Consider the following 27,376-nt stretch of genomic DNA (forward strand, 5'->3'; position numbering starts at 1 on the left):
GCTTGGGACTCTGTGCTTCTTGGGCTCGCATGTCTATTTCCTTTGCCAGGTTAGGAAAGTTTTCCATCGTTTTTTTCCTCCTTGCTCTCTCTCTTCTCCTTATAATACCACTATGATATGAATGTTGGTACCCTTGATGTTGTCCCTGAGGCCTGTTGAACTATCCTTTTTTTTATATTCTTTTCTTTTTTTTTTTTCTTTTTTTTTTGCTCTTCTACTTGGGTGTTTTCTGCTACCTTATCTTCCAAATCTCTCATTTGATCATCTGCTTCATCTAATATACTGTTGATTCCCCTAATGTATCCTTCATTTTAGTTATTGTATTCTTCAGTTTTGACTGGTGCTGTTTTTTATGTTTTCTATCTCCATTTTTATGTGTCCTATCTCTGATGAAGTCTCTCTGAGAGCATCCTTATAACTGTGTTTTGAACTTTGCATCTGATAGATTGCTTGTCTCCATTTTAATTCTTTTCTGGAGCTTTGTTCTGTTCTTTTATTTCATATATGTTTCTTTGCCTCCTCATTTCAGTTGCCTCCCTGTGTTTCCATGTATTAGGTATAGCTGCCAAACCTCCTAGTCTTAGTAGAGTGGCCTTAAGTAGTAGGTGTTCTGTGTTGCCCACTGGCACAGTCACCTGGTCCAGGTGCTCCAGGTTTATTGTGTGGGTTGTGAGTACCCTCTTGTTGTAGTTGACCCTTGATTGTTGTTGGCACGGAAAAGGGAGGGATTGATCCCCTGGCTGACTTGTTGTGAGGACTGATGGTGACTACAGGAAGAGCTATGGTGCAGGGGCTGACCCTACTGAGCAGGATTCACTTTAGTGGGGCTCTGGTGACTGCCCAATCTGTCCTTTGGGTGTGTCATTTGTGGAGGTGTTGGGTGGTGCTCTGATATGGTCTGATGCTGGCCACTGGGTGTGTTGGTTCTGGTGCCTGTTGGGAGGGGCTCTGGTGCAGGGCAAGGTAAGCTGCTGCCTGTTCTCCATTCGGGGCCACTTGATATGAGCTACAAAGTGATCTGCAAGTGATTGCCACTTGTGCTGGGCTTGGGAGTGCCTGGGAGAAGCTACACTGTAAACTGAGGCCAGCTGTTACTAGTGCCAGGCTTAGGGCTGCTTAGCAAGAGGAACAGGGCATACCAAACTCAGATGAGGCTTGTTTGAAGTTTGTGAACCTTTGAGAGATTTTAGGACAGTTGGCAGCATGGGTCAAGACAGGCCGTTTGAATGGAAAAGCCACTGGAAACAGCTTGAGTGGTCCTGCTACTTGGATGGGATGGGGTCTCAGGCAATCACCAAGGTAGGGTGCACTATGACAGCCAGATTGATGGAGACTCAGATATGGTGCCTACTTGCACCAGTGTGTGCAGGCTGGGTAGAGGGAAGGCTCAAAAAGGAACAATTGCTCTTCCAGCACTCCTGTCTGGGAGAAAGTTCCCCCTCCTGCCCTTGCCCTAAAGCCAGACAATTCAGTTCCTTTCCATTTGTCCTTGACACATTTTGAGCTGCTGTCCCAGTGCTGGAGCTTAGAGCAAGTGAGTCCATCAGCAGTAAGTCTGTGTATAGGCCTTGTGATAACAGCGCCTGAGACTCCTCCATCTCACTTAGCCACAATTTTTGCTGGTTTTCACAGCCACAAGTTATGGAAACTTCTCTTCCCAGCACTGGAACCCCTGGGCTGGGGAGCTTGGTGTGGGGATAGGATCCTTCGCTTCTTAGGGGGGGAGCCTCCACAGCCGAGATATCCCTCCAGATTGTTATCCCTGCCACATGTGGGTGTTGGATCAGCTCATTGTTCTGCATCTCCACCCTTTTCACCAGCCTCCATGTAGCTTCTTCTGTATATGCTTAGTTATAGGACATCTGTTCAGCCAGACTTCAGGCTGTTCTCAGTGGTGGGTGTTCTGTAATTTAGTTGTAATTTTGATATGGTTGTGGGAGGAAGCAAGCACAGCCTTTATCTACTCTGCCATCTTTACTGGAACTCCCTTGCCAAACTTTAAGAGACTAAGGGTAAGTCCTATTAAAAACACCGATGAAGAAAAGTATATCTACGGAGGAAAAAATCTTTTATTTTTTCTGTAGTAGTTTTAAATAAATGTGGTACTAATATTTTTATTGCTGGGAATATGTGTATGTAAAAATTTAGAAAGGGATTTAGAGGAAAATATCAACTCACCTTTAGGATTTATATTTTGTTATAAAATATACATAGAAATTAAAAGTTTAAATATAAGATGGACTATAAATATGAAAGATCTAATTCTCATGTTACAACTTTCCTTAACAGAACAGTTTTATATTTTTTTAAAGGTGAAATCATCAAAATTGTTGCGGATCAGAGGAGAAGAAATTAAGCGAACACAAAAAAGTAAATCAGAAATTCCACCAAAAAGAAAGCCTACAAAATCTCTGCGGGATCAAAAACTACCTAAGATTAAGTAACTTAAGTTTACAAATTTTACTGTCTGAAAGAGGTTCTGTAGTAGCATTGATACCTGAAGATGCATTTTTAAAGGAAAATTAAATGTTTTAGAAATTCATATGTGAGATCTAAGTTAAACTTTCTCACAGAAGAGTTGGTGGCAGATAGTACAGTTAGGATATGTATACTGTACACCGTACTTCTTTCTATTCCTTTTTTTAAATTATTATCAGGTGTACAAAACAATATAATAGACATTTATCATTTATATCCCTCACACAGTGATAATCCCCCTCCCCCTATCTACTACCCCTCTGACATCGCCTACAGCCATTATATTTCCACTGTCTCTCTTCCTAACTATTCCTATTTTTGACCAAGGTACTTGGTTTAATGAACTAACAATAGCTAGAATAAAAATAGCTTTTTGTGAGACTAAAGAAAACTAAATGTTAACATGTTAGATTTTATTTTTTTCAATTACTGTAATGTCTAATTACGATTAACTGCTTATTATATTGGTTAATTTTATTATTATACAATAAAATAAAAGACAACCCAACATGAAATGTCCGAAGGCCAATAGAATTGTTTATTTAGATGGCTTTTTTCCTCTACTATCATTTCATGTTTCATCTCCCCCCACCACATTTTTAATAGAGTTTCTTATTATACAGGAGTGTAACTACAATTTTGAATAATAGTGTGTAAATGCATTTTATATGTGTGGGTTGATCTTTTGTCATTTCTCTTGTTGAGACAGATTTTCTCCTTATTTCACCACTAGGTTTTTATGGGTTGTTTTATTCTAGATTCTTCTTCATTTAACTCTTTATAGGGGCTTAAAGAAGCTTTAATTATTAGCTTTTGTTGTTGCTTAGGGCACTGAAAGGTGTGCTGGACCTGGAAGACAACCTTTTTATGGCCAGCTGAAACTTTGTAAATGGATATTACTCACAATTTAGTAGCTGAGAATAGACTCATGTGAAAAGAATTCCAAAGTTTATGAAAGAGTCAAATTGGCATTTAAGTGACCCTGTACGTGCCATTGCTTATCTGCATTGCTTTAAGCTCATTTAGTTAGCAAGATTATGTATTAAAACAAATAGTGACAGCAGACAACAAGTATTTTACCTTCAATAAATAGTTACTGTCAGATTATCAATGAAGCAGAAACTTCTTGATTTTTTTTCCCCCAAAAACCTTGCATTTAGTGCATTAAGCAAAGTAGCATGGCCACACACAGAGTCAGAGTCTTTTCTTTTTTATGTCTTAGTGTTTCAAAGAATGACAAATAGTCCTGTTTAAGGAGAGTATGCTATAAAAACACACAGCCTTTCTTGAGCATGCCAAAAATATTTGTAGATCTTTTTGATATATACAGTTCTGTGTTAATTCATTAAAACTGAAATTAGAAATTTCCATTAGAGAGAAATAACAATGAGATGCAGAGGAATAAAAATCTGATATGTAAAAAAATTGTAAAAGAGAATTTTGGAAAAATGTTTCTGAAAATCTTTTGTTCCCTGCTCCTGTCTCCTTAATCGATTTTTTTTTTTTTTGCCAAATTTTCTTACCTGTGAGTAGCCACCAGTATTAAATTGTTTCCTTGAGACTTGAGCCATCTTTTGATAACATAGTGTTTTTTAGCTCAATAACCAAGGGAGATTCACTTACACATCTTTGTTATTAGAATGTGTTGGAAACATAGGAATTCAGATTGGCTGTGAAGCTTTTTTAAGGAAAAAAAAATGTAATGTAATCTCATGTACATTCCACTAGCTGGGACCTGTCCCAAACAATGATGAGTAAATGAGCTTGACATCAGAGCTCACCTTTTTCTCTCCTCTTTTTTTCAGTCCTTTTTTTAGGATCCCTACTTCCTGGACACCCATTTTTACCCCTTCAGTTAGGTCTCTCTGTCTCAAGCATTTCCAAATGCATTAGATTTACTTCTCTTATCCTCCTCCACTCAAACATGTTCAAATTTCATGTCCCTCTTTTTGGGCCCTGTGCTGTTTTGGAAATGACATAAACCACTCTTTGTTAATGATTAATATACTTTATATAATGATTAATATATCGTGCCTAGCAACTTGTTAGGTGATGTGCGGTGAAAAATTTTAACAATAGCCATAAAAATAGGACAAGTATTTCTTGAGAGTTTCATAGACCAGGGACTTATTGTTACCAATTCTTAGAAAGGCAACAGTTAGGGATTTTGATTCTTGTTTTACAGAAGATCTTCAGAGAGAGGTCAGTGATATAATTTGCAAGTGTTAGAACTAAGATTCTCATTCAGGCCAACTCCAAAGTCTGTATTCTTTATACTATGCTACTATCGAGACACATAGAGCGTTTGGTGGACAGACCTGCATTAATTAACCCATGATGGATAAAAGGTCAGAAGTGGATGGCACAAGAATAGGGCAGTGTATGAAAAGAGATTATTTGTAAAAAAGAAAAAAAAAATTACATTTTGCAGAGAAGTTAGTCTTGGCGATGTTGTTTGAAGGATGTTTAGACGTGGACAAAAGGATAGGCAACATTCCATTCATAACTGAAGGAACTGACAGGTCTTGCTGACCCTGTGAATTTTCCTGGAGACTGATAATAACACTAACATCTGCCACGTGAGAAACACTATTTTAAAAGCATTCATTCCTTTCCTTCTTAAGGTCATTTTATCTAGAATGTGCTAATGTTGTTATTCCCAATTTACTGAGGCATAAAGAAATTAATTGACTTGCTTATGACCATGTGATAATTTTAAACAGGATTTGAACAGAGACAGTCTGACTTTACTGTACTCTACACTCTTAACCACTATATTAGAAGTAGGGTCGGATGCTAGGAGCTTTGAAACTCAGAGAGGAAGTTAGCTGGCTGCAGCAAGTAACAAAGAGTCATTGTGCTGGGTAAAGGAGGATTTAAAGATCCATGTGATAGAATTTTGCAGGGTACAGTGCTCAATCCAACTGGCCTTTGACCCTTCCTCATGCAGGCTGAGGTGATGAGGACCTTGCCTGAGTTGGAAGTGAGGATGGAGACGGCATACACACCTGGGCAGCTGTGTGCAGGGGGGAAGCTCAGCTTTTCATTGGCTGTGCAGGTGAAGGAAAGAGGAGTTGAAGATAGCTCCAATGTTTTATATCTTGAAGATGAGGACTCTAGATGAAATTTGGGAATTCTTAGCACGGAGGAAATAGCTGAATCACTGAAGCTGATTTTTCCAATGTAGAAAGAGAAGTTCAATCTTGGAAGCCATCCCCAGTTGAGGAGAGGGAGGAAGAAAAGTCAGTGACTGAGTCAAATTATGTTGAATTTGAGAGGTAGATGAAGAGCTGGGATACTGCAGGTTTAAAAAAGCTCATGGAGGAGAAGCAACTTCAAGAAGGATCATCAATATGTCTGTGGCTTGGAGGTCACAGAGAACACAATCTAAATACCTAAAGTTTATTTGATTTGATTTGATGAAAAGGTCATCATTTGGTGAAGAGTATAACTTTAGTAGAGAGGTGGGGAGGAAGTGGTACTGGGTAAGGACTACTTCCACCTTAGGGTCATTAAGAGGCATTAATGGGGAAAAGAAAGTTGGCTTTAGTCCCAAGCATTGTATTTAGGTCCTAATAGCTCCTCACTCACTTTGTGACTTATCTAAATAAGCCTGCTCCACTATGAGGATAATACTACCTCCCATACAGGTTCATTGTAGGAGTTAGAGAGAATGTGTGTAAATCACCTCGCAGAGAGTCTGGAGCATAGTAGGTGCTCAAACAGTATTTGTTGATTGGATGGCAAATGACACTGGGGATGAAGAAAGCAGATCTTTATTTCTCTGCTTTGGAGAGGCAGGAGAAGCAAGTTCTAACATAGTGGGAAGGGAGAAAGCACATTAACTGAGAGAGACCCAGGATTCCACTGGTGCCAGTTAATGGACAATGTACTATATTGTTCTAGATCTTCAGGGACATTAGCATTTGAACAGAGTAGCAAGGAAGTAACGCATGATGCTGGATATGATGTCACTGACTGAGTTACAGAATTCTAGAGAGAAGAGGTTTGTGGTGGGATGATAATGAGTTTGCTTTTAGATCTGTTGTTTCTGAGGTATCTTGAAGACACAGAGGTTGACATATTCCCCAGGCAGTTGGATATATGACGTCAAAGATTCGGTCAATGGCCTGCCATTGTGATTTTAAATCTGTCATAAATCATTATTATAGTTTTAAATCTCATCTCTTACATACAGACATCCTTGGTAGGGCCTGAACTAAACTGTCAATGTAAATGCATTTTATATCGAAAGAGCACATAATGATAAAAGAAGCCCCCTTTTCTTTTCCTTGTTGCAGAATTCCGCAGGACTACCCCACCCCTACCCTTCATGACCTGTGCACCACCGTCCCAGCCCGGGAGCTGCCAGTTGACTTGTGCCTGGCTTCCCGGGTGTATCATACGGCCGACAGAAAGGGCCACAGTGCTCTGCTTGACCTGTTTGGAGATTCTGTCTTAGATGATCACTCTACAGCCGAAGAGCAGAGAGACAGGTAAGAGTTCCACTGGTATTTTTGGTTTAAACTAGATTGACACTGGCAACGAAATTCTGCCTTTGAGGTTTCGATTTTGAAGACTGGGTTCTGTTCTTGGACACCAGAGAGGAGCAGTTTTTGTCCTCTTCCATTGCTTCCCCGTCTAGGGAAGACATACACAGTCTAGGTCGCTGTCTTCATTTCCTGTTATTAACATGACCCATGCCTTGTCATAACGTAACTTTATTTTAGTGAGTTGTAGTTCCCAAAGGGTGTCTCATTTGTTTTTCATAATATAACAACTCTGTGGGTACAGATGTGGAAATTGAGGCTCATAAAAACCAAGCAACTTCGCCAGGCTTATACAACTGAGAGAATCACAGATTTGGCACTTGATGCCAGTCTTTTATGTTTCGCTGTCATTGGGCATACTTGGGTCCCAGTATCACATACAAAAACCATTGCCTCTGGAATTTCTTTCTTTTCTCTCTCTGTCTCACTTTCCGTTGAATCTGAGTATTCTTTTGTGGAGAATATATAATTTATAGCATTCTTAAAAGAGAGGAGAAAATCGAAGGGGGCAAACATTTATTTAGCAGTAAGTATTCTTCTGCCACTGTGCTGTGTGCTTTGCACCTTTCCTATTTAAATCTTCAACTGTACGGGAAAAGCCATAATTTCCATTTTATTCATGAAGAAACTTTGGCTCCATAATATCAGGATTCTTGCCCAAGTTCTTAACTCTGGTTAATGATTAGAATCCACATGTATCTAACTTGTGTATCTAAGTTTGTTTTTCCACAAACTTTTATTATCACTCCCTTAAGGAGACTTTCTAGATTTTTTTTTCCTAATCTCCCTTTCCCATTATATTTTAATACCCCAGATATACTATACATCTGTTTATATTAATATAAAATAGTATTTTAATATTTTAAAAGATCACTTAATTTCACTATCACAAAATTACTAGTAACTTACCCACTCTTTTCATGGTATATTTTGAGATTATTTACTCAAACTTCACTTTTAGTAAAAATTGTAACACTTTACTGCCTTCTTTCATGGTTTATAATCATCTGGTTTCCCTGTGTTTAGCAATCACAATGAGATTCAATTTGAATCCCTGAAAGAAGGTCATTCTCATGTTTATTTTCTGTTTAGACAAAAATATTTTTTTAGGATTTGTTTGTTGTTTATAATTTTATACATCTAAAACTTTTAGTTTTAATCTGTCAAGTCAATGTTTGCTACATTTTTGAAAAAAATATATGAGAAGAATTTTGGAAATTTCGTAACTTCTCCAGTATCTGCCAGAATGTAGCAGTTTCAGATGATATTCTTTGGAATGTTTATTAAGGAGCTTAAAACTGAGAGAGAAAAAAAGACATAAACATAATCTAGTAGTTATGAAACTACTATTTTGAGTCATTTCTATTAGCAATCTACAAGCAAAGCATCATTTTGAGGAGTTACAGCTTCTATTAGCCAGGCAAAGTGTTAAAAATACTGGTTTCGTTCTAATTAAAATTTTTTTTTCTTCAAGTAGATCTCACTTTCTTTTTCCAAGAGAGTCAATAAATGTTCTATTTGATGATGATAATTCTTGGCAATTTGTACCTAAGTACCAAACAAGAAGTTAATTTAAGTACTGAATATTTAATTCTCTGGCATCTATCTCTTGAGGATTACCTTGCTAAACATAGCTTAACCTTTTCAAAATATATCTGTCTGACGAGCCTACAAGTTCAGAGGAATGTATAATTTTTTTCTGCACTAATAAGTGTTCCCAAGAAAGGTAATTGTAAACAGAAAATGAATACCTTTTCACTTTGTGACTTTTTTATTTTTCTGTGCAATGAACAGTTAACTACAAAGCACAATAATATTCTTTGTTGTATAGGTTTATAGTTTTTATAGTTTTTGTATAGTGTTGTATAGTTTTAATGCTTTCCTAATTCTACATATAGTAATTATTATTTGTGGCAAACACCAGGGATATTTTCATGGAATAGCATGAAAACATACTTAAGCTTATTTAAAATAGCAAGGTACTGTTAAAATTTAAGTTTATTTTGCTAAACAGCAATTTTGATGAGAATTATAAAAATATTCTATTTTGTTCATATTTTTGCTTTTAAAATTTCTGTATTGTAAAGAGAAATTTGTAGACATTTAGTCAGAATTCTTAGCATGTTATTTTAGATTTTGGGTTTCAAAATAAGAGAAATCCTTAAAAGTGTTTAAGCATCTAGATTGATGTTAACAGTTTGGTGAACAGCTTTCTGAACATCTCTTATATGCGCATGTATTTAAATCATGTATGGCATTCTATGGATGGATCTTATTCACTCGAGGTGTTAGCATTTAAGTTATTTCATATTATTCACTAACTTAACCAAGCTGCAATGTAAAAAAATTCCTAGGCATGGAATTTATTAAACTTTTTGTTTAAATTTTTTTTTTAAAGTTTATTGGGGTGACAATTGTTAGTACAATTACATAGATTTCAGGTGTACAATTCTGTATTATATCATTTATAAGTCCCATTGTGTGTTTACCACCCAAAGTCAGTTCTCCTTCCATCACCATATATTTGATCCCCCTTTCCCTCATCTACCACCCTCCTCCCCCGTTACCCTCTGGTAACCACTAAACTATTGTCTGTGTCTATGAGTTTTTGTTTCTCATTTGTTTGCCTTGTTCTTTTAAAAATTTTAATGCCTATTACTGAACTTCTCTCCAGAAAAAATATACCAACTTCTACTCCTACCAACAATTTATGACACTATTCGTTTCCTGTCACCCTTGTCAGTCAACTAATCTTCAATCCTCTCGATTTTTTTCTAATCTGATGAGGAAAAATATCTTTTTATTTCTTTAATTTATTTTTATAAGGTTGAGCATTTTTTTAGATGTTTCTTGGTTATTTGTTTTTCTCCTTTTGAGAATTACCAGTTCATGTTCTCTTGAGCTGTCATTCATCTTTTTCTTATTGATTTATAAGTGATCTTTTAATATTATATTTTAATTATCTGTCATATATTGTAGACTTTATTTTACTTTGCTGTTTGCTTTTTAGTGTGTTTATGGTGTTTTATGCTATACAAAAGTTCTAGTTTTTATGTAGTAAAAATTAGCAATCATTTTCTTTATTTGTTCTAGTCTTGGTGTCATTCTCGGAGCTTTCCTACACTTAAGTTTAAATGTATTTTCTCATATTTTCTAGTAATTTTATGTCTTTCTTTTAAAAAGTTAAATCTTTGATGCATCTGCAATTAATTTGACAAAAAGCCTAAGCATTATTGCTTTTTCCCAAATGACTAGCCAATCGCATATCATTTATTCAATAAATCCACTTTTGTTCTCTAGTTTGAAGTACCATTTTTGCATACCTTAAATTCCAGGGTGTTGTTGAGTCTATTTATGGACTTATGTTGTATTTCATTGACTTGTCTATGTAAAATGGCTTGTGTATTTTGTTGATCCACCATTAATAAAGAGAGAGTTGGCAAAAATGTTGTCCTACAAAAACTGGTTGACCTTCTCAAGTCAGGTAGCCTGTATAGCCAGCTTTCTGGTGGTAAGCAGTGCTCAGGCTGAAGATCAGCAGACCTCACCCTCAACTCAGCTTTAAATTACAGTGAAATTCCTAGTCACGTTAAAGAAACATGTGGACAGACTGTTAGTTCCATACATTAAAACAAGAGCAGCTACAACAACAAATTGGAAAACCAAAGGTTAAGTGTCAGAATTCAATGTTTAATTTCATTTATTATTTTGCTACAAAAAATGATAAAAATACAACATTTTTTAGCAAATATGCAAGGAAATGCCAAGAAGAAAAACAATTATACAAAATCTTGTCATCTAGAGATAATGCTGTTACATTTTAAATATATGCTTTTTAGACTTTACTGTATGCAAATAAATCATATAGAACAAAACTGGGATGCTATTTATTACATAATGTTTTGTAATAATCTGTTTTTAAAAATTTATTATGTTGTAATTATCTTTCCGTGTCAAGAAATACAGATCTGACTAGTCACTGAAATCAATCAGCAAACATTTTTTTGTGTGCCTACTATGTGGCAGGCATAGAGTTAGACACTAGAGAAGCATCTGTGAACAAGAGAAACATAATTCCTGCCCTCAGGGAACTTGGAGACTAGCAGAGAGGAAAGGTGATGAATTAATTATTGTGAATATGACAATCAGTATGCAGGTGTGCAGGGTGCTATGGAAACATGGAAGAAGAGTTCCTCATTATCTTGGGAAGTTTGAGGAAACGATGCTTAAATTGAAAACTGAAGAATAAATAGAAGATAGCTAGGAAGAGGGGAAAGAAAATTTTTTAAGGTCTTGCTACTCAAAAGTATAGTTCATAGACTAGCAGCACCAACATCAACTGGGAACTTGTTGGCAATGCAGATGGTTCTTATGCACATTGAAGTTTAGGAGTCCTTGCTGTGGACAGTTGGAACTCATCTGAGAATTGGAAGGAAGGCCAACGTTAGAGAACAGGAGGAGCAGTGATGCAATATGAGGCTGGAGAGGAGGCAAGAGTCGATTATGTAGGATTTAATAGATGACCTGTATGTATATGTTAGGGCATGTGTGTGAGGGCCTGCGGGAGAGAGATTCTCATTCACAGTGTACTGGGAAGCCGTCGACTGGGTTTTTTTTTGCGGAAGAATGAGATAATTAAATTTGCTTTAAGATATTACAGTTCTCATCTTGACTTTTCAGTAGCATTTGGCACACTTGCATTCCCTATTCCTTACAACACTTTTGTTCCTTGACCTTTGGGATCACATTCTTTCCGGTTCTCTTCCTGCCTCCCTGGCTATGCCTTCTCAAGTCTCCCTTGCTGGTATCTCTTCACCTCTCGACTTCAAACCCATCGGAGTGCTCAGGGCTTATCCTCTGACCTCTTTTCTCCCCTACCTACACTCTCAAGGTGATCGGATCCAGCACCATGGCTTTAAATGCCATCTATATGCTGATGACTGTCATTTACCAAGATAAATGCATAAGGATGTTCATAGACCTTATAATAACTAAAAGCTGGAAACAACTTAAGTATTCACCAAAGGAAGACTTTCTGGTACATCCAATGAAGGGATGCATTGCAATCACGATAAGAATGAGGCAGAGCTCTGCGAGCTGAAAGGAGGTACAAGTAAATATATAAACTGATGTGGGATTATATAAAACAATTTTGCGTGGAAGGAAATTCAAGAAGCTCTTAATCGTGGTCCTTCTGTTTTCATTGTAGATTGTACACTAAATTCATACAAAGTAAAACTGACTTTGTCTTATTTTTTTGCTTTATTTATATGGTTTATATTTGTCCTTCCTTTTAATCCTTCTTAGTTGTGTCCCTTGTAGATTGCATAGACTTGAATTTTTTTTCTTTTTTTTCAATTAAAATTTATTGGGGTGACAGTGGTTAGTAAAATTACATGGGTTTCAAGTGTACAGTTCTGTAATACATCATCTATATATCACATTTTGTGTTCACCTTTATTTATGGTGGCCAAGACGTGAAAACAACCAAAGTGTACTTCAGTAGATGACTGGATAAAGAAGAAGTGATATATATATACACAATGGAATACCACTCTGCCATAAGAAAAGATGAAACAGTGCCATTTGTGACAACATGGATGGATCTTGAGATTATTATGCTAAGCGAAATAAGTCACACAGAAAAAGTCAAGAACCATATGATTTTCACTGATATGTGGGATGTAAAACTGAAAGCAACAAAGGAATAAGACAAATAAATAAACAAAAACAAATAGACACAGATAATAGTTTAGTGGTTACCAGAGGGTAAGGGGGGCTGGGGATGGTAGATGAGGGTAAACAGGATCAAATATATGGTAATGGAAGGAGAACTGACTTAAATATTTTTTAAGCCAATCAGAAATTTTCTTATAATAGGTTGGATCACTCATATTCATTTATTGTCATATCAGATGTACTTGGTATTATTCTTTTCATCTTATTTTGTGTTCTTTCTTATTTGCTTCTTTGCTTTTCCTATAATCTGTCATAGTTGTTAACATTTGTCTATGTGTTTTTGTGTATCATTATCTGATATCTAATGTTTTAAGATAGAAATCTGAATCTGAAGCCAGCTTGTTTTTATTTGCAAGTGATTTGTTTCTCCTCCACTCTTCCTAGATGCATATAAGATTTAAAATTTTGCCTTAAATTAAATAATTTCACTAGCATATGTTTGGGAGTTGATTGCTTTTTAACTAATATTTCTTGGTACAGGAAAGCCCTTTTATTATACAAATATAGCTCTTCAGTTTAGGACTTTTTCTGTTTTATTTGAGTCGAGTTTCCGTTCTGCTTGTTTGGTGCATTTCTCCAGGAATATCCATTAGCCACACATTGGATCTTCATTATCTATCCTCTACATTCATCATCTCTTTGCTCACATTCATCTCTCAAACCTTTGTTCCACATCAATGGTTTCATTTTATGAGCTGTAAATTTTAAAAATTCCTTCTAACTATCATTTAGATGCTGCTATGGCATTTTTCTTATTTTTCTTAATTCTATCAACCTCTTAAGAAAATCTAAGTCTTACCTGAACTTTTAATTATTCCATGAAAGCATTAAAAAAATTTCCTTGACAAAACAAAACAAAACAAACCCTTCCTAAAATATTTTTTAATTTCTATAATAAATCTTTTTTCAAAGGGATGTTTCTTCACATAACTCTTTGAATGATATATTTCTTTCTTATACTTTGCAGACTCTTTTCATAGAACTCATATTTGATTTTTTTGTGTACTCATCTTTGAATGAAGTTAGGTCTTTTCTGCTGCCCAAATTAATATTGAATAGATATATCTGGCATTTCTTGATTGTTCATCTTGGAGACATTAGAATATTACTTTTAGATCTTAAGTAAGAAAACTAGAAGATGCAGGTTTATAATATACTAATTTAGTCATTCAGAGTCCTGAAAGACATTGGGAGTGGAATGGGGCAGGATCTAAAAATTTTGCCTATGCAATTTTTCTCTGTGATCGTTAAAGCTATTGTAGTAAAGGATGACCTTTTACATGATATGTGATAAGGATAATTCTAGGCTTTTTTCTGTGCATGCACATATATATACATACATTTTATAAAAATGACATTAAAGATGTTGTTTTGACAGTTTATATTCATTTGAAGATTTTTATTTTAAAACTGAAAGAGTAATTATTTTTGACTTACTCTCTGCGTCCTACAGTTTACAAATCAACTATATAAAATGCGCTTCCATTCGAAAGATTTTGATCTGAACTCTCCAAATAGGGTGGTGATATTTGAATAGGAAAACAGAAAATTATCTATTTGAAAATGCATTGAGGTACATTTATTATATAATTTAGTATTAACAACAACTCTGTGTAACAGATAAAACCGTACCATTTCCCAAATGAAGAAAATGTAGTTCAGACATTAAGTATCTAGTCTACATATATAGAGCTGGTAAAAGCTAGAACCCAGGTTTAGCTGATTCTAAATGTAGTTTCCATTATATGCCACTGTTTTGTGAACTTATAAAGACCCACCTCTTTTTTTTTCCTCTTTATGCTTCATTTTAAATACTCATTCTCATCTTGTTATCAGAACCAATCCTAGTATAAGCTAGGAAGAATCTGAGGAGCTCTAGTTGAATAATCTGAGATAAACACATTTTACTCACTTTTGGTGTTTTGTATTTGATCCATTGTGACCAATTTTGGAAGCAGAGTTTCTGCTTATAATAGGGTGAGTGTTCTAGCTTATATTGCTTGTTCCCTCTTAGGGAACTGAAATCCTGTTTCTGAGTCCTAGGCCAGGGCTGGAGCCTTGATAACTGTGGGAGACTTCCCTGATGTTAATTGCTTACTTACTGAAAGCTTTCATGAAATACTGCCTGGCTTTGTAGTCCCCATCACTGGTTGCCCCTAACTAGAATGTGACATTGCCCCATGTTAGACCTTTCTGATGCTACTTGTAGTGTACCACTACCACCTGTGATCTGTCGTACTGCATTTGGAATATTGTTTTCTGTCTTCTGCTCTATATTTCCTTCCAATGTAGGTATCTGGAACTGATTTTTTCCCACCATCCTTCATTTCCTGCATTGTCTGCTATTTCTCAATGGTCAGGTCTAATCCTGCCCTGCCTCCGCCCCTCTACCCCTTACTTGGACTTGGTCCTTGTTGCGTAATCCAGGCAATGACCCAAGATAGTATGCCAAAACACATAAGACTTAATCCTTGTTTAAGGTCTAGCTAGTGATATGTGTCACAGAAGCACATATCGGAGCCATAAGAAATCTCAGCCTTCCTCTAGCCTAACCGTCTCATATTTATGGATGAGGAAACTGAGGCAAACTTTTGCATCCCAATACACAGTTGTTGGCAGAGTTAAAACTATAATCAATAGTAACCTCAATTAGATTTATATCTATTTTCCAAATAGTCCCTACCTGAGTTTTACAAATACAGATTGGGATGACAAAAAGTCATTTCAGTATGCACTATTAATGTTTGACAAAATATTAGATTAGTATATTTTTGTTTTTATGTGAAAATACCAAAAAAAGAATTGTTTGGACATTAATCTGACTTCATAACTGCCAATATGCGAAAGCTAATTTTTTTTTTAAAACAAAGCAATATCATTCCACCAGATGTCACTGTTTGCATGTAGCAATGAACTTAACAATGATTAAAAATAAACCCCCTCCCTAATTATATTTTGTTTAAAAAAATTATAATCACACTCTTATTCTTGTTTAGATTTATCATTTTATTAAGACTACATTTCCTGAATTTTTTTTAAAAAATTCAAAGTATTCATTACCGCTGCTCCAGTTAAATACTATACTAAAGAAAATTATTTGTAGATAGCATCTTCAAGGTGAACTCCTAAAGACTTTTCTAGATCTAGCAGTTTGCTTTTTAAACAATATTATGGTAAATTACTATTTTCTAAATTTTAGATTTTGATCTAGTAAGTAGGTGGTGAAATCAATTTAAGTAGCTTGCATAACACTTAAAAAAATGATGTCTGGAATAGAATACTTTAATTACATGTAAGTATTACTTGGTGAAATTTTTGTATATGAGTACTCTTTAAAAATAATCTTGAATTTTCAATTACAGTTAACATACAATATTATATTAGTTACAGGTGTACAGCACAGTGATTAGACATGTGTATAACTTATGAAATTGTCATTCTGATAAACCTAGTACTCATCTGACACCATACAGAGTAATTACAATATTATTGACTATATTCCCTGTGCTAATACTTACATCTCTATGACTATTTTGTAACTACCAATTTGTACTTCTCAATCCCTTCCACTTTTTCACTTATCCCCCTCAGCACCCTCCAATCTGGCAACCATCAAAATGTTCTCTGTATTTATGAGTTTGCTTCTGTTTATCTTGTTTTTTAGATCTTGTTTTTAGACACTTAGATTGCTTCCATATCTTGGCTATTGTAAATAATGCTGCCATGAACATATGGATGCTTTTCAAATTAGAGTTTTGGGTTTCTTCGGATAAATATCCAGAAGTGTATTACTGGGCCCTTTTTTGTCTCTTGTCATAGCCTTTGTTTTAATCTATTTTGTTTGATATAAGTATTGCTACCTCAGATTTTTTTGGTTTTGTTTCCATTTTCATGAGATATCTTTTTCCATGCCTTTATGTACAGTGTGTGTGTATCTTTCGATCTGAATTGAGTCTCTTGTAGTAAGCATAGTAAGGGCCTTGTTTTCTTATCCATTCAGCCATTGTATGTCTTTTGATTGGAGCATTTAATCCATTTACATTGAAAGTAATTGTTGATAGATATGTAGTTATTACCATTTTATTATTCATATTTTTATTGTTTTCTTCTTTAAAAAGTCCCTTTAACATTTCTGTAATACTAGTTTGGTGGTAATGAATTCTTTTAGCTTTTTCTTGTCTGAGAAGCTTGATTCTAAATGATGGATTTGCTGAGTAGAGTGATCTTGGTTGTAGGTCCTTACTTTTATCACTTTGAATATTTCCAGCCGATCCCTTCTGGCTTACAATGTTTGTATTGAGAAATCAGCTGACAGTCTTATGGGAACTCCTTTGTAGATAACTGTTTTTCTCTTGCTGCTTTTAAGAATCTATCTTTTCTTTAACCTTTGGAATTTTAATTATGATGTGTCTTGGTGTGGGCCTCTTTGGGTTTATCTTGTTTCAGACTCTCTGAGCTTCCTGGGCTTGTATGTCTATTTCCTTCGCCAGGTTAGGGAAGTTTTTTGTCATTATTTTTTCAAATAGATTTTCAATAACTTGCTTTCTCTCTTCTCCTTCTGATACTTCTATGAAGCAAATGTTGGTATGCTTGATGTTCCAGAGGTCCCTTAAGCTATCCTGATTTTTTTTTGATTCATTTATCTTTTTGCTGTTCTGATTGAGCATTTTCTGCTACCTTATCTTCCAAATCTCTGGTTTGGTCATCTGGTCATTTAATGTACTCTTGATTCCCTTTAATGTAGTCTTTATTTAAATGGGAGGGATTGAACTTCAGGCTGACTGGTTGTGAGGACTGGCTGTGAGTACAGTCGAGGGGCTGTGCAAGGGCTGACCCTGCAGAATAGGTTTCAGTTTAGTGGGGCTCTGGCGCCTGTGAAGTCATCTTTTTGGGTGTGTCATTTGTGGAAGTGGTTGGGTCGTGTTTTTTTGTGGTCTGAGGCTGGTCACCGGGTCTACTGTTTCTGGGGCCACTTGGGATGGCCTCTGGTACAGACCACTTGGTATGAGCCACAAAGTGAACTGCAGATGATTCCCACTTGTGCTGGGCTCGTAGGTGCCAGGGAGAGGCTAAGGTGCAAACTGAGGCAGGTTGCTTTTAATACCTGGCTTGGGCTGCTTAACAAGAGGTACGAGGCACACCAAAACCAGATGGTTATTGTTTGAGGTTTGTGAACTTTTGAGAAATTTTAGGAAAGTCAGCAGCATGAGCCAAGACCAGCTGTTTGTATGGAAAAGTCACTGGAAGCACCTGAGTGGGCCTGGTACTTGGGTGGGTTGAGGTTTCAGGGAATCACCAGAGTGGGGTGAACAGTGTTAGCCAGATTGATGGAGACTCAGATACGGCGTCTGCTTGCACCAGGTTGTGTACAGGTTGAATGGGGAAGGCTTAACAAAGAAACAATTGCTCTTGCAATCTGGGAGAAAGCTACCCCTCTAGCTCTCACTCTGAAACCAGACATTTAGTTCCTTCCAGTATGTCCCTGGCACCTTTTGAGCTGCTGCCCCAGCACTGGAGCAAAGAGCCAGTGAGGTCATCAGCAAATAAGTCCATGCATGGGCACTTTAAGAGAATCACTTGGGACTCCACCTGCCCTCCGTCTCACTCAGCCACAATTTTCTCAGCCAGAAGTTATGGGGATTTTTCTCCCTAGCAATAAAACCCTAGCCTGGGGAGCCTGGTGTGGGGCTGGGACTCCTTGCTCCTTGGGGGGCACCTCTGCATCTGAGATAGCTCTCCCAATTATTAACTGCCACATGCAGATGTGGCACCAGCCCATTCCACATCTCCATCTCTCCTACCAGACTTGATGTGGCTTATTCTCTATGTCCTTGGTTATAGGACTTCTGTTCAGCTAGACTTCAGGCAGTTCTCAACGATGATTGTTATGTAGTTTAGTTGGAATTTTAATGTCATCATGGGAGGAGGCAAATACCGTGTTTACCTACTGTACTGTCTTGACTGGAAGCTCCTGTACTTTGAGCACTCTTAAAATATCCCTGTATATATCTTCTTTGAGTTACATAAAAGTCTCCCCACGGGTTTGTAACCCAAGGAGTAAGATAAATTCTCTATGAATGGACATAGAGGATGTGAGGGGGAACTTTTCTGTTAGAGTCACACCACAGAGGGGAGAGGGTTGCTGGGGCAAGAACCCTTCTCCATGCTTCACAGGTTGGAGCTTATAGTCACTTTTATGTAACTCATAGAGTATGTATGCAAAGATTTTTAAAATGTGCTCACAGCTTAGAACAAATGTTTTCCAAACTTCTTTGACAACAACCTACAATAAGAAATACACTTTATGTCTCTGACCCCATGAGAGAATGATGGTGACTGGGAAGGAAGTTTAATTCACTCGAGTAGGTGGGTGGGTTTCCTTCATTCAATTTCCTCATAATAACAATAATGATTGTAATATCAACCACTTATTGAGCATGTACCATGTGCAAACTCATACATGTATTATTTCTGAGCATTTAAACCTGAAAGACCTGATCACTGTTAGCATATATAGATGAGGAAAGTAAGACTCGGGATGGAATAGTGACCTACCCCACATAGCACACCAAGTGGCTAAACTGGGGCTAAAATCCTGATTTTTAACCTCATTCCAAAGCTAGCTCTTCCCAATATATCAGTGATTTTTTAGGCTTTACCTGAAGATAACGACCACCTGGAGTGTTTGATAAGTATATCGATTCTCAGGCTCTATAGCCAACCCACTGAATTAGAATCTCTGGAGGAGAAATTTGGGAAGCTATAGATTTGACAAGCATCCTGGGATAATCTTACAATTAGGCTGTTTTAGGAAAGATTGCAGTACATCAGTGGTTTTTGAAATCAGTATACATCAGAATCACCTGCAGGGCTAGAGAATATGATTCATTGGGTGTGATGGGCCTCAAGATTTTGCATTTCTAGTAAGCTCCTATGCAATGTTTATGATGTTGGGAACCACTACAGTACATTGTACACACCCATGATTCTAAGTTCCCCAGCACAGGGTCTGGGACTGGCTTTCGCTGTGGGACTTTCCTCACTCAGCCAAAATTCAACAATGCTTATTCAGTACCTATTATATTGGCGATCATGGGAGACAGAAAGTGAAAAAGAATCAATGAACTCCCGCCATCAGACTATGATCTACTGTAAAAAAAAAAAAGATTAGTTCATTCACTTATTCTTTTCTTTAGAATCCGCAAATAAGTGAGATCATATGGTACTTATCTTTCTCTGTCTGACTTATTTTTGGAGGGGTGGGGGGTAGGGGGGAGGGTGAGGGGATTGGAGGGCAGTTGGTGACCACAGGATGGCCACGGGTTTGAAAATTAATCTGGGGAACGTAATTTGGTGGTTACCAGAGGGTAAGGGGGTTGGGGGGTGGGGGATGAGGGTGAGGGGGATCAAATGTATGGTGATGGAAGGGGAACTGACTCTGGGTGGTGAACACACAGTGTGATTTATGGATGATGTGATACAGAATTGCACACCTGGAATCTATGTAGTTTTGCTGGCAATTGTCACCCCAATAAATTAAAAAAAAAAAAAGATATACAGAATAAAGTGTATATTCTATAATGAAAGAGCAGATCAAATGTAGCAGGAAAACTAGGGAAGCAAACATGAATTTTGACTGGGCAGAGGTTCATTGTAAATGTCTCCTGGAGGAGCTGAGATCTGAAAGCATTGTTTTCATCATTTTCAGAGCCTCACTGTACTGTAATTTGGATTTCCTGTCTCCCCTATTACCCCTGTAGTAATCTCAGCACCTAGTGCACCATTTTCAGAGTGAATGTAGGTTGGGCCAGGTATTCGGGGAGGGAAGTGGGACTGGCAAGGTAGATGGTACCCAGACTGTGGAGGACCCTGAATGCCAGGCGCAGGAGCTTGAGTTTTATACTGTGTGTGCAGCCACTAAAGTATTGCAAATGGTGTGACTGATGACAACTCTGGCAGTGGTACATAGCATGGATTGGAAGAAGGAGAGTTTAGAGGGAAGGGACCAGCAAAGATGATATATCATAGGACTCAGATGAGAGTTAATGCAATGGACAAGGGAGACACGTTAGAGGGAAAAGGATCAGGACTAGTGATCACTGTTGGGAGTGTGTGGAGTTGAAGAGATTTTCAGTGTGAATTACAGAAATGGTGGTGTTTTCCAAAGGGGAGAACTCTAAAAAGGATTTGTAGTAATCTATGGAAATAAAGAAGGAAACAGGGAACACCTGGAGAAAAATTTCAAAGTAAGTGTTTCATCTTTGTCATACAGGAACAGCTGCTGACTTTGGGTAGCCTTTTCACTAAGCTTCCCCATCCATGTACTCTGAAATGTCCAATGACTTCTTTCACTTTCCTTCCAACCAACCAGAATTTCTACTTGTTTAGTATACATTTGGAATGTGAAAAGACAATAAGATGCAAATGACTCTTACTACCGTGTTTTTGGATTAGGACCAGATAAAATACAGCAGTGCCTCAAGGTAGCTAGCTTCTCAAGTCACTCCTCTCCTGCTTGATGTTAGAAATACTCTATTGATCTCAATGTATGTACTGTCCTGGCTTATTCTTTTAGCCCCTAGACCTTAGCCGGTTCTTTGTTTTTCCTGGATGTATCAGTCAAGATTCAGTTGCAGAAAAAAGAACTCTATTTTTAGATATTTTAAACAAAAAGGGATTTGGGAATTTAATGCTTACAATATCAATGGAAAGATTGGAAAATGAGCTGCAGGCATGGAGGGCTGCTGCACAGAAATGACTCACACAGCTTGCTTAACTGGCTGCTGAGAGCTGCTCCTTCAGACATAGTCAGAAAGGTGGGACATCCGGAAGCCCAATACTGGCAACATACCACTTTAGCTACGATTCAGGAATAAGGTGACCTCTGTCATAGCTTTTGACTCTGGAGCCACAGTATACAGTATGTCTGTTGATATACTCACTGACACACACACACACACACAAAAGGCAACCCACAGAGGAGGTAACTGAAATATTGTTACAGAACTCAATTTTGCCATGACTGCTTGCCAACAAAAACATCAGAACCTTCTGACTTCCAAATTGTATGTGAGTGCATCTGGTTACTGGGTCCTAAATTATATCTAGGACACCAGCAATGTCCTAAATTATATCTAGGACACCAGCGGGAGAGTGTTACCTCTCTATCCATAGCAGTTCAGGAAAGCACATGAGGAGTAGGATGGATTGGGTGTTGAGTAGTAGTCTACTGTGTTCACCATGCTGGGAGTTGAACTTTATCTTCTCTTTAAATTCGAATATTTGTCCAGGTGAGATAGGCAGCTTTTTTCCATGACTTTACTTTGACAAAGCCCTGTCTTCTCCAGCCTAGCTTTGAGTAGGCCTGTTTTTGTTAACAGCTGGAGTGATGGCATTTGAGGGCTTCAGTATATTATTAAGTAACTAAAGTCAGTTGTGTTTGTATATGCTTAGTCTTCACATTTGGTGGCTTATAAAATGATTGTTCATATAAAGATATATCAAAAAATTAGAGGGAACATTGGCTCTAAACACTTCCATGGGAAATTGATACAGCTATCGTCTCTGTGGGCCCCTTTTATACTTATTTTCTATTTTATAGCTGTGACACAAAAATTAATATATTTTCAAGTAATTTATTGTCAGTCATTAATGACACATTTTGCCTTCAAATTTCAATTTAGCTCATCTCTTTGGCTTAATTAAGGCTTTTGTTGATAAATTTTGTACCTCATATATATCTTAATGTGTATGCAGCTTATAGCGTAGAAGGGAAGACCTGATACTATAACAGTATTCTGTTCATCCTGGCGAGATATGACTCAAGAAGAGAAAACTTTAATCTGCTTAGCTTGACACTTTGCCTCAATCTAAGAAATAAAAACATTTTCTGTGAGCTTGGAAGTGGGGAGCTGGTTAGCGATTAGAAGGTAGAGAACTTTTTACCTCTTTTGTAATCAGGCTTTCATAGGGTGAACTCATAATTCCAATATGAGACAAAAGCATCATAAAGGTTACTACTAAAATTTAGTTAGTACCCAGCAAAAATATTTTTTAATTATTTCCTATTTTGGATTATATGACTTCTGCACAATTTCTGTTTAATGCAGATATCAAATCAATGTATTTATCTCAGCAGGGGTATGAAATAAGAGCAAACATCTTTTGCTTTATCAATGACTTAAAAACCAAGTTTATTGTTTGTATCACACTGTAGAGTACTGCAAGGAATTCCTGTTATGGGTGACACTCATGGATATGTTCCTGTCCTTTCAACAACACCAAGGACACCACCTGAATTGTCACAAGGAATTAGACAGTGTGCTCGCCAACCACACCTACAACTCCTGGGAGAGGAAGTAAGAACTTATCTTAATATTAGTTTTCTTTACCTCACATGTTATCGAACTTTTAAATTTCAGGACCCTTTTTATACTCTTAAAAATTATCGAGAACCTCAATAATTATTTATGTGGGTTATATCTATTGATGTTTACAATGTTGGAAATAGTAAACAAAACAGAAAATGCTAAATGTTTGTTTATGAAAAACAACAGTAATAAAGTCATATATGTTAAGATAATGTATTTTTATGAAAAATAATTGTATTTTTAAATGAAAAACTTGATGACAAAACTAGGATTGTTTTACTTGTTTTGTAAATCTCTTTAATGTCTGGGTTAATAGAAAATGGCTAGATTCTCATGTCTGCTTCTGCAATCAATTTCATGGTAGGTTGTGTTGGTTGGAAAATTCTGGTCTTGCACAGATACATAGTTGGGAAAAGAAAGATTATTTTAATGGCTTTTTAACATAATTATGGATATTTGCCTTTAATTATATGTGAAAACTTAATGAGTGGTAGTTTCTTGAAAGTTAGTTGCAAGACTTCTACTTCTCGGGATGATGGGGCATGAAAGACTTTTACTTTTTCCTATTCTTCCTGCTAAGTACAACTAAAAACGCTGAATGTTAACAAACATAAAAGACTCTGAAAGGTGGAGAGAATGAAGCACTTTACTTTGGAACTTTGGGACCTAAGACATGACGTGGCGATGAGTGAGTTTTTTGGATTTTCTTGTTTGCTTCATATATCCTAGACTTGGAGCTGAAAAAGCTGATAATCTGGGGAGGAAAAAAAAAAGGTCAAGAAAACAAAGTCCCAACAAAAGCTCTCTCTCTCTAGCCAAAGAGCCAGGAAAGGGGCAGCCTAGAAAGACAGAAAAGTTTTAGATGATAATCACTCCATTTCAGCCAACACAACAGGAAAAACAGGGACCCTATCCCCACCTCTACCAGCGAAGGCCTATGGGACATCTAGACTTTTACTCTTGTCAGAGTATAGGAAGGCACTCTATAAACACTCCTACCAGGGTGCTGTCAAAGAAGGCTGAGTGTTGAGCTGGAACTTTGAACTTAACAGAATGGGAACGTGACTACTTCTCCATGTTGTCAGCTGAGACCATATGGGGATCCTGGACTTCCATCCCCACCTAGTAGTAATGAGCCACTCCTTCCCTTCCCCATTGAGCTGGTATCAGAGGAGGACTAGCAGAATGTCGGCTAAAACAGAAGGTTTGAATAAGATCTAGAGTCTCATAGAATAACCCAGAATAACCAAATTTCAATTGAAAATCACTAATCATACCAAGAACTAGGAAAATATTAAACTGAATGTGAAATGGCAATTAATAGATGCCAATACTGAGATGACAGACATATTAGAAATACATGACAAAGACTTTACAGCCGCCATCATAAAATGCTTCAATAAGCACTTATGAACACACTTGAAACAAATTTAACGAAATAGAAAGAGGCAGAAAGAAAATAGAACAGATTCAATGCAATCCTTATCAAAATTCCAATGGCATTTTTCATAGAAATAGAACAAACAATCCTAAATTTGTATAGAACCATAAAAGACCCTAATAGCCAGAGCAATCTTGAGAAAGAAAAACAAAATGGACATCATGCTTCCGGATGTCAAACTGTATTAAAAGCTATAGAAATCAAAACAGTATGGTATTGGCATAAAAACACACATAGATTAATGGAACAGAATAGAGAGCCCAGAAATAAACCCACACACATATGGTCAATTAACGTATGAAAAAGGAGCCCAGAATATACAATGGGGAAAGGACAGTCCCTTCAATAAATGGTGCTGGGAAAACTAGACAGCTACATGCAAAAGAACAAAACTGAACTACTACTATCTTACACCATACAAAAAAATTAACTCAAAATGGATTAAGACTTGAATGTAAGACCTGAAACCATAAAACTCCTAGAGAAAACATAGGTGGTAAGGTCCTTATCATTGGTCTTCTCAACAGTTTTTTGGATTTGACAGCAAAAGTAAAGGCAACAAAAGTGAAAATAAACAGGTGTGACTGCATCAAACTAAAAAGCTTCTGCAGAACAAAGGAAACCATCAACAAAATTGGAAAGCAACCTACTGAATGGGAGAAAATATTTTCAAATCGTGTATGTCTGATAAGGGGCTGATATCCAAAATACATAAAGAACTCATACAACACAATAGCAAAAAAAAAAAAAAACCAATCCAATTGAAAAATGGGCAGGAGATCTGAATAGACGTTTTTCCAATGAAGACATACAGATGGCCAACATGAAAAGATGCTCAGCATCACCAATATCAGGGAAATGCAAACCAAACCACACCTATTAGAATGGCTATTATCAAAAAGTCAACAAATAACAAGTGTTGGCGAAGATTTGCAGTGTAGCCACTATGGAAAACAATATGAAGGTTCCTCAAAAGATTAAAAATAAAACTACCATATGATCCAGCAATCCCACTTCTGGGTATTTATCTGATGAAAATGAAAACATTAACTCAAAAAGATGTCTGCACCCCTATGTTTATTATTTACAATAGCTAAGATATGGAAATAACCTAAATATCCTTTGATGAATGAATGAATAAAGAAACTGTGATATGTGTGTGTGTGTGTGTGTGTGTGTGTGTGTGTGTAAATAATTCAGCCATAAAAAAGAATGAAATATTGTCATTTATGACAACATGGATGGGACTGGAGGATATTATACTAAGTGAAATAAGTCAGACAGAGAAAGACAAATAGCGTATTTTCTCACTTATATATGGAATCATAAAAACTAGCCCACTCTCATAGATATGGTTGCCAGAGACAGGATAAAATGGGTGAAGGGAGTCAAAACCTACAAACTTCCAGTTATGAAATAAGTAAGTCATGGAGGTTTAATGTACTGCATGGCAACTACAGTTAATAATACTGTATTGCATATTTGAAAGTTGCTAAGAGAGTAGATCTTAAATGTTCTCATCACAAAAAAAAAATCTGTTACTATGTATGGTGATGGACTTATTGTGGTGGTCATCACATCATTATGTTTTATACCTGAAATTAATATAATGTTATATGTCAGTTATACATCAATAAAAAATAAATAAGCAGAAAGGAAATAGAAAGTCTTAATAAAGAAATTAAAAATATAGAGAAAAATCATGAAAATTTTAGAATTAAAATATATAATTATTGAAATAGAAAGCTCAGTGGATGGACTCAGAAGTAGAATAGAGGAAACAGGAAAGAAACAGTGAACTCAAAGATAGAACAATAAAATGTAGCCAGTGTGAATAACAAAGAGAAGTAGACTGAAAAAAAAATTAGCAGAGACTCAGGGATCTGTGGGAATATAACAAAAGATCTAATATTTGTGTTATTGCAGTCCTGGAAGGAGAAGAAGAAGAAGGGTGGTGGTGGTGACTGAAAATGTATAGGAAGAAATAATGGCTAGAAACTCCCCCAATTTGGGAAAAGACTTATACATATTAAGGAAGCTGAGAAAACCCCAACCAAGAAAAATCTAAAGAAAACTGTACTAAGAAACTTAGTAGTAAAACTTGTGAGAATAATGACACAGAAAAAACCTTGAAAGCAGCAAGAGAGGAACAATATGTTACATAGGATAAAAACAATTTGAATGGCAGTAGACTTGTGATCAGAAGCTATGGAGACCAGAAGCAGAATGTTGAGTGGCAGAACATTTTGCAAGTGCTGAAAACAAAACCAAAACCAAAAGAAACCCTGTGAGCCCAGGGTCTTGTATCTCTAGAAATAGCCTTCAGGGATGAAGGAGAATCAAGACATTTTCAGATGGAAGAAAAATAAGAGAATTTGTTGCCAGCAGACTTACCCTTAAAGGATGACTAGAGAAAATTCTCTAAACAGGAAAAGAATAATAAAAGACATCTTTGAATACCTAGAACAAACAAATATGTGTAAAGCAAAATTATGGGTTAATGCAATAGAACTTTCTTCTCCTTTTTAGTTTTCTAAATTATGTTTGTCAGTGGAAGCAAAAATTTTCATATTGTTAACTGTATATGCAAGAAACGTTTAAGACAATTATATTATAAATGGGGAAGAGTAAAGAGACATAAAGGGAGGTAAGGTTTCTATACATCACTTGAACTGGTAAAATGATGACATCAGTAGATCTTAAATAATTATGTTTATATAACGTAATACTGAGAGCAAAATTAAAAAGCTATACAGAGATACACTCATAAAACCATAGATAAATAAAAGTAGAATTCT

The 27,376-nt window shown here is 36.5% G+C and overlaps 1 protein-coding gene across 1 annotated transcript in view; it reads left to right on the plus strand.

The window, feature by feature from the left end:
* The window catches only part of LOC117023209 (uncharacterized), a 171,719-nt gene that overhangs the window by 110,661 nt on the left and 33,682 nt on the right, over nucleotides 1-27,376 (plus strand). Inside the window, exons 5-7 of the mRNA XM_033107650.1 lie at nucleotides 2,313-2,440; nucleotides 6,780-6,974; nucleotides 22,984-23,125. Of these exons, the coding sequence (XP_032963541.1) occupies nucleotides 2,313-2,440; nucleotides 6,780-6,974; nucleotides 22,984-23,125 (465 nt within the window). The remainder of the gene's footprint in view (nucleotides 1-2,312; nucleotides 2,441-6,779; nucleotides 6,975-22,983; nucleotides 23,126-27,376) is intronic.

This window comes from Rhinolophus ferrumequinum, chromosome 6 (assembly GCF_004115265.2).
Source record: "Rhinolophus ferrumequinum isolate MPI-CBG mRhiFer1 chromosome 6, mRhiFer1_v1.p, whole genome shotgun sequence".
Classification (NCBI taxonomy): Eukaryota; Metazoa; Chordata; class Mammalia; order Chiroptera; family Rhinolophidae; genus Rhinolophus; species Rhinolophus ferrumequinum.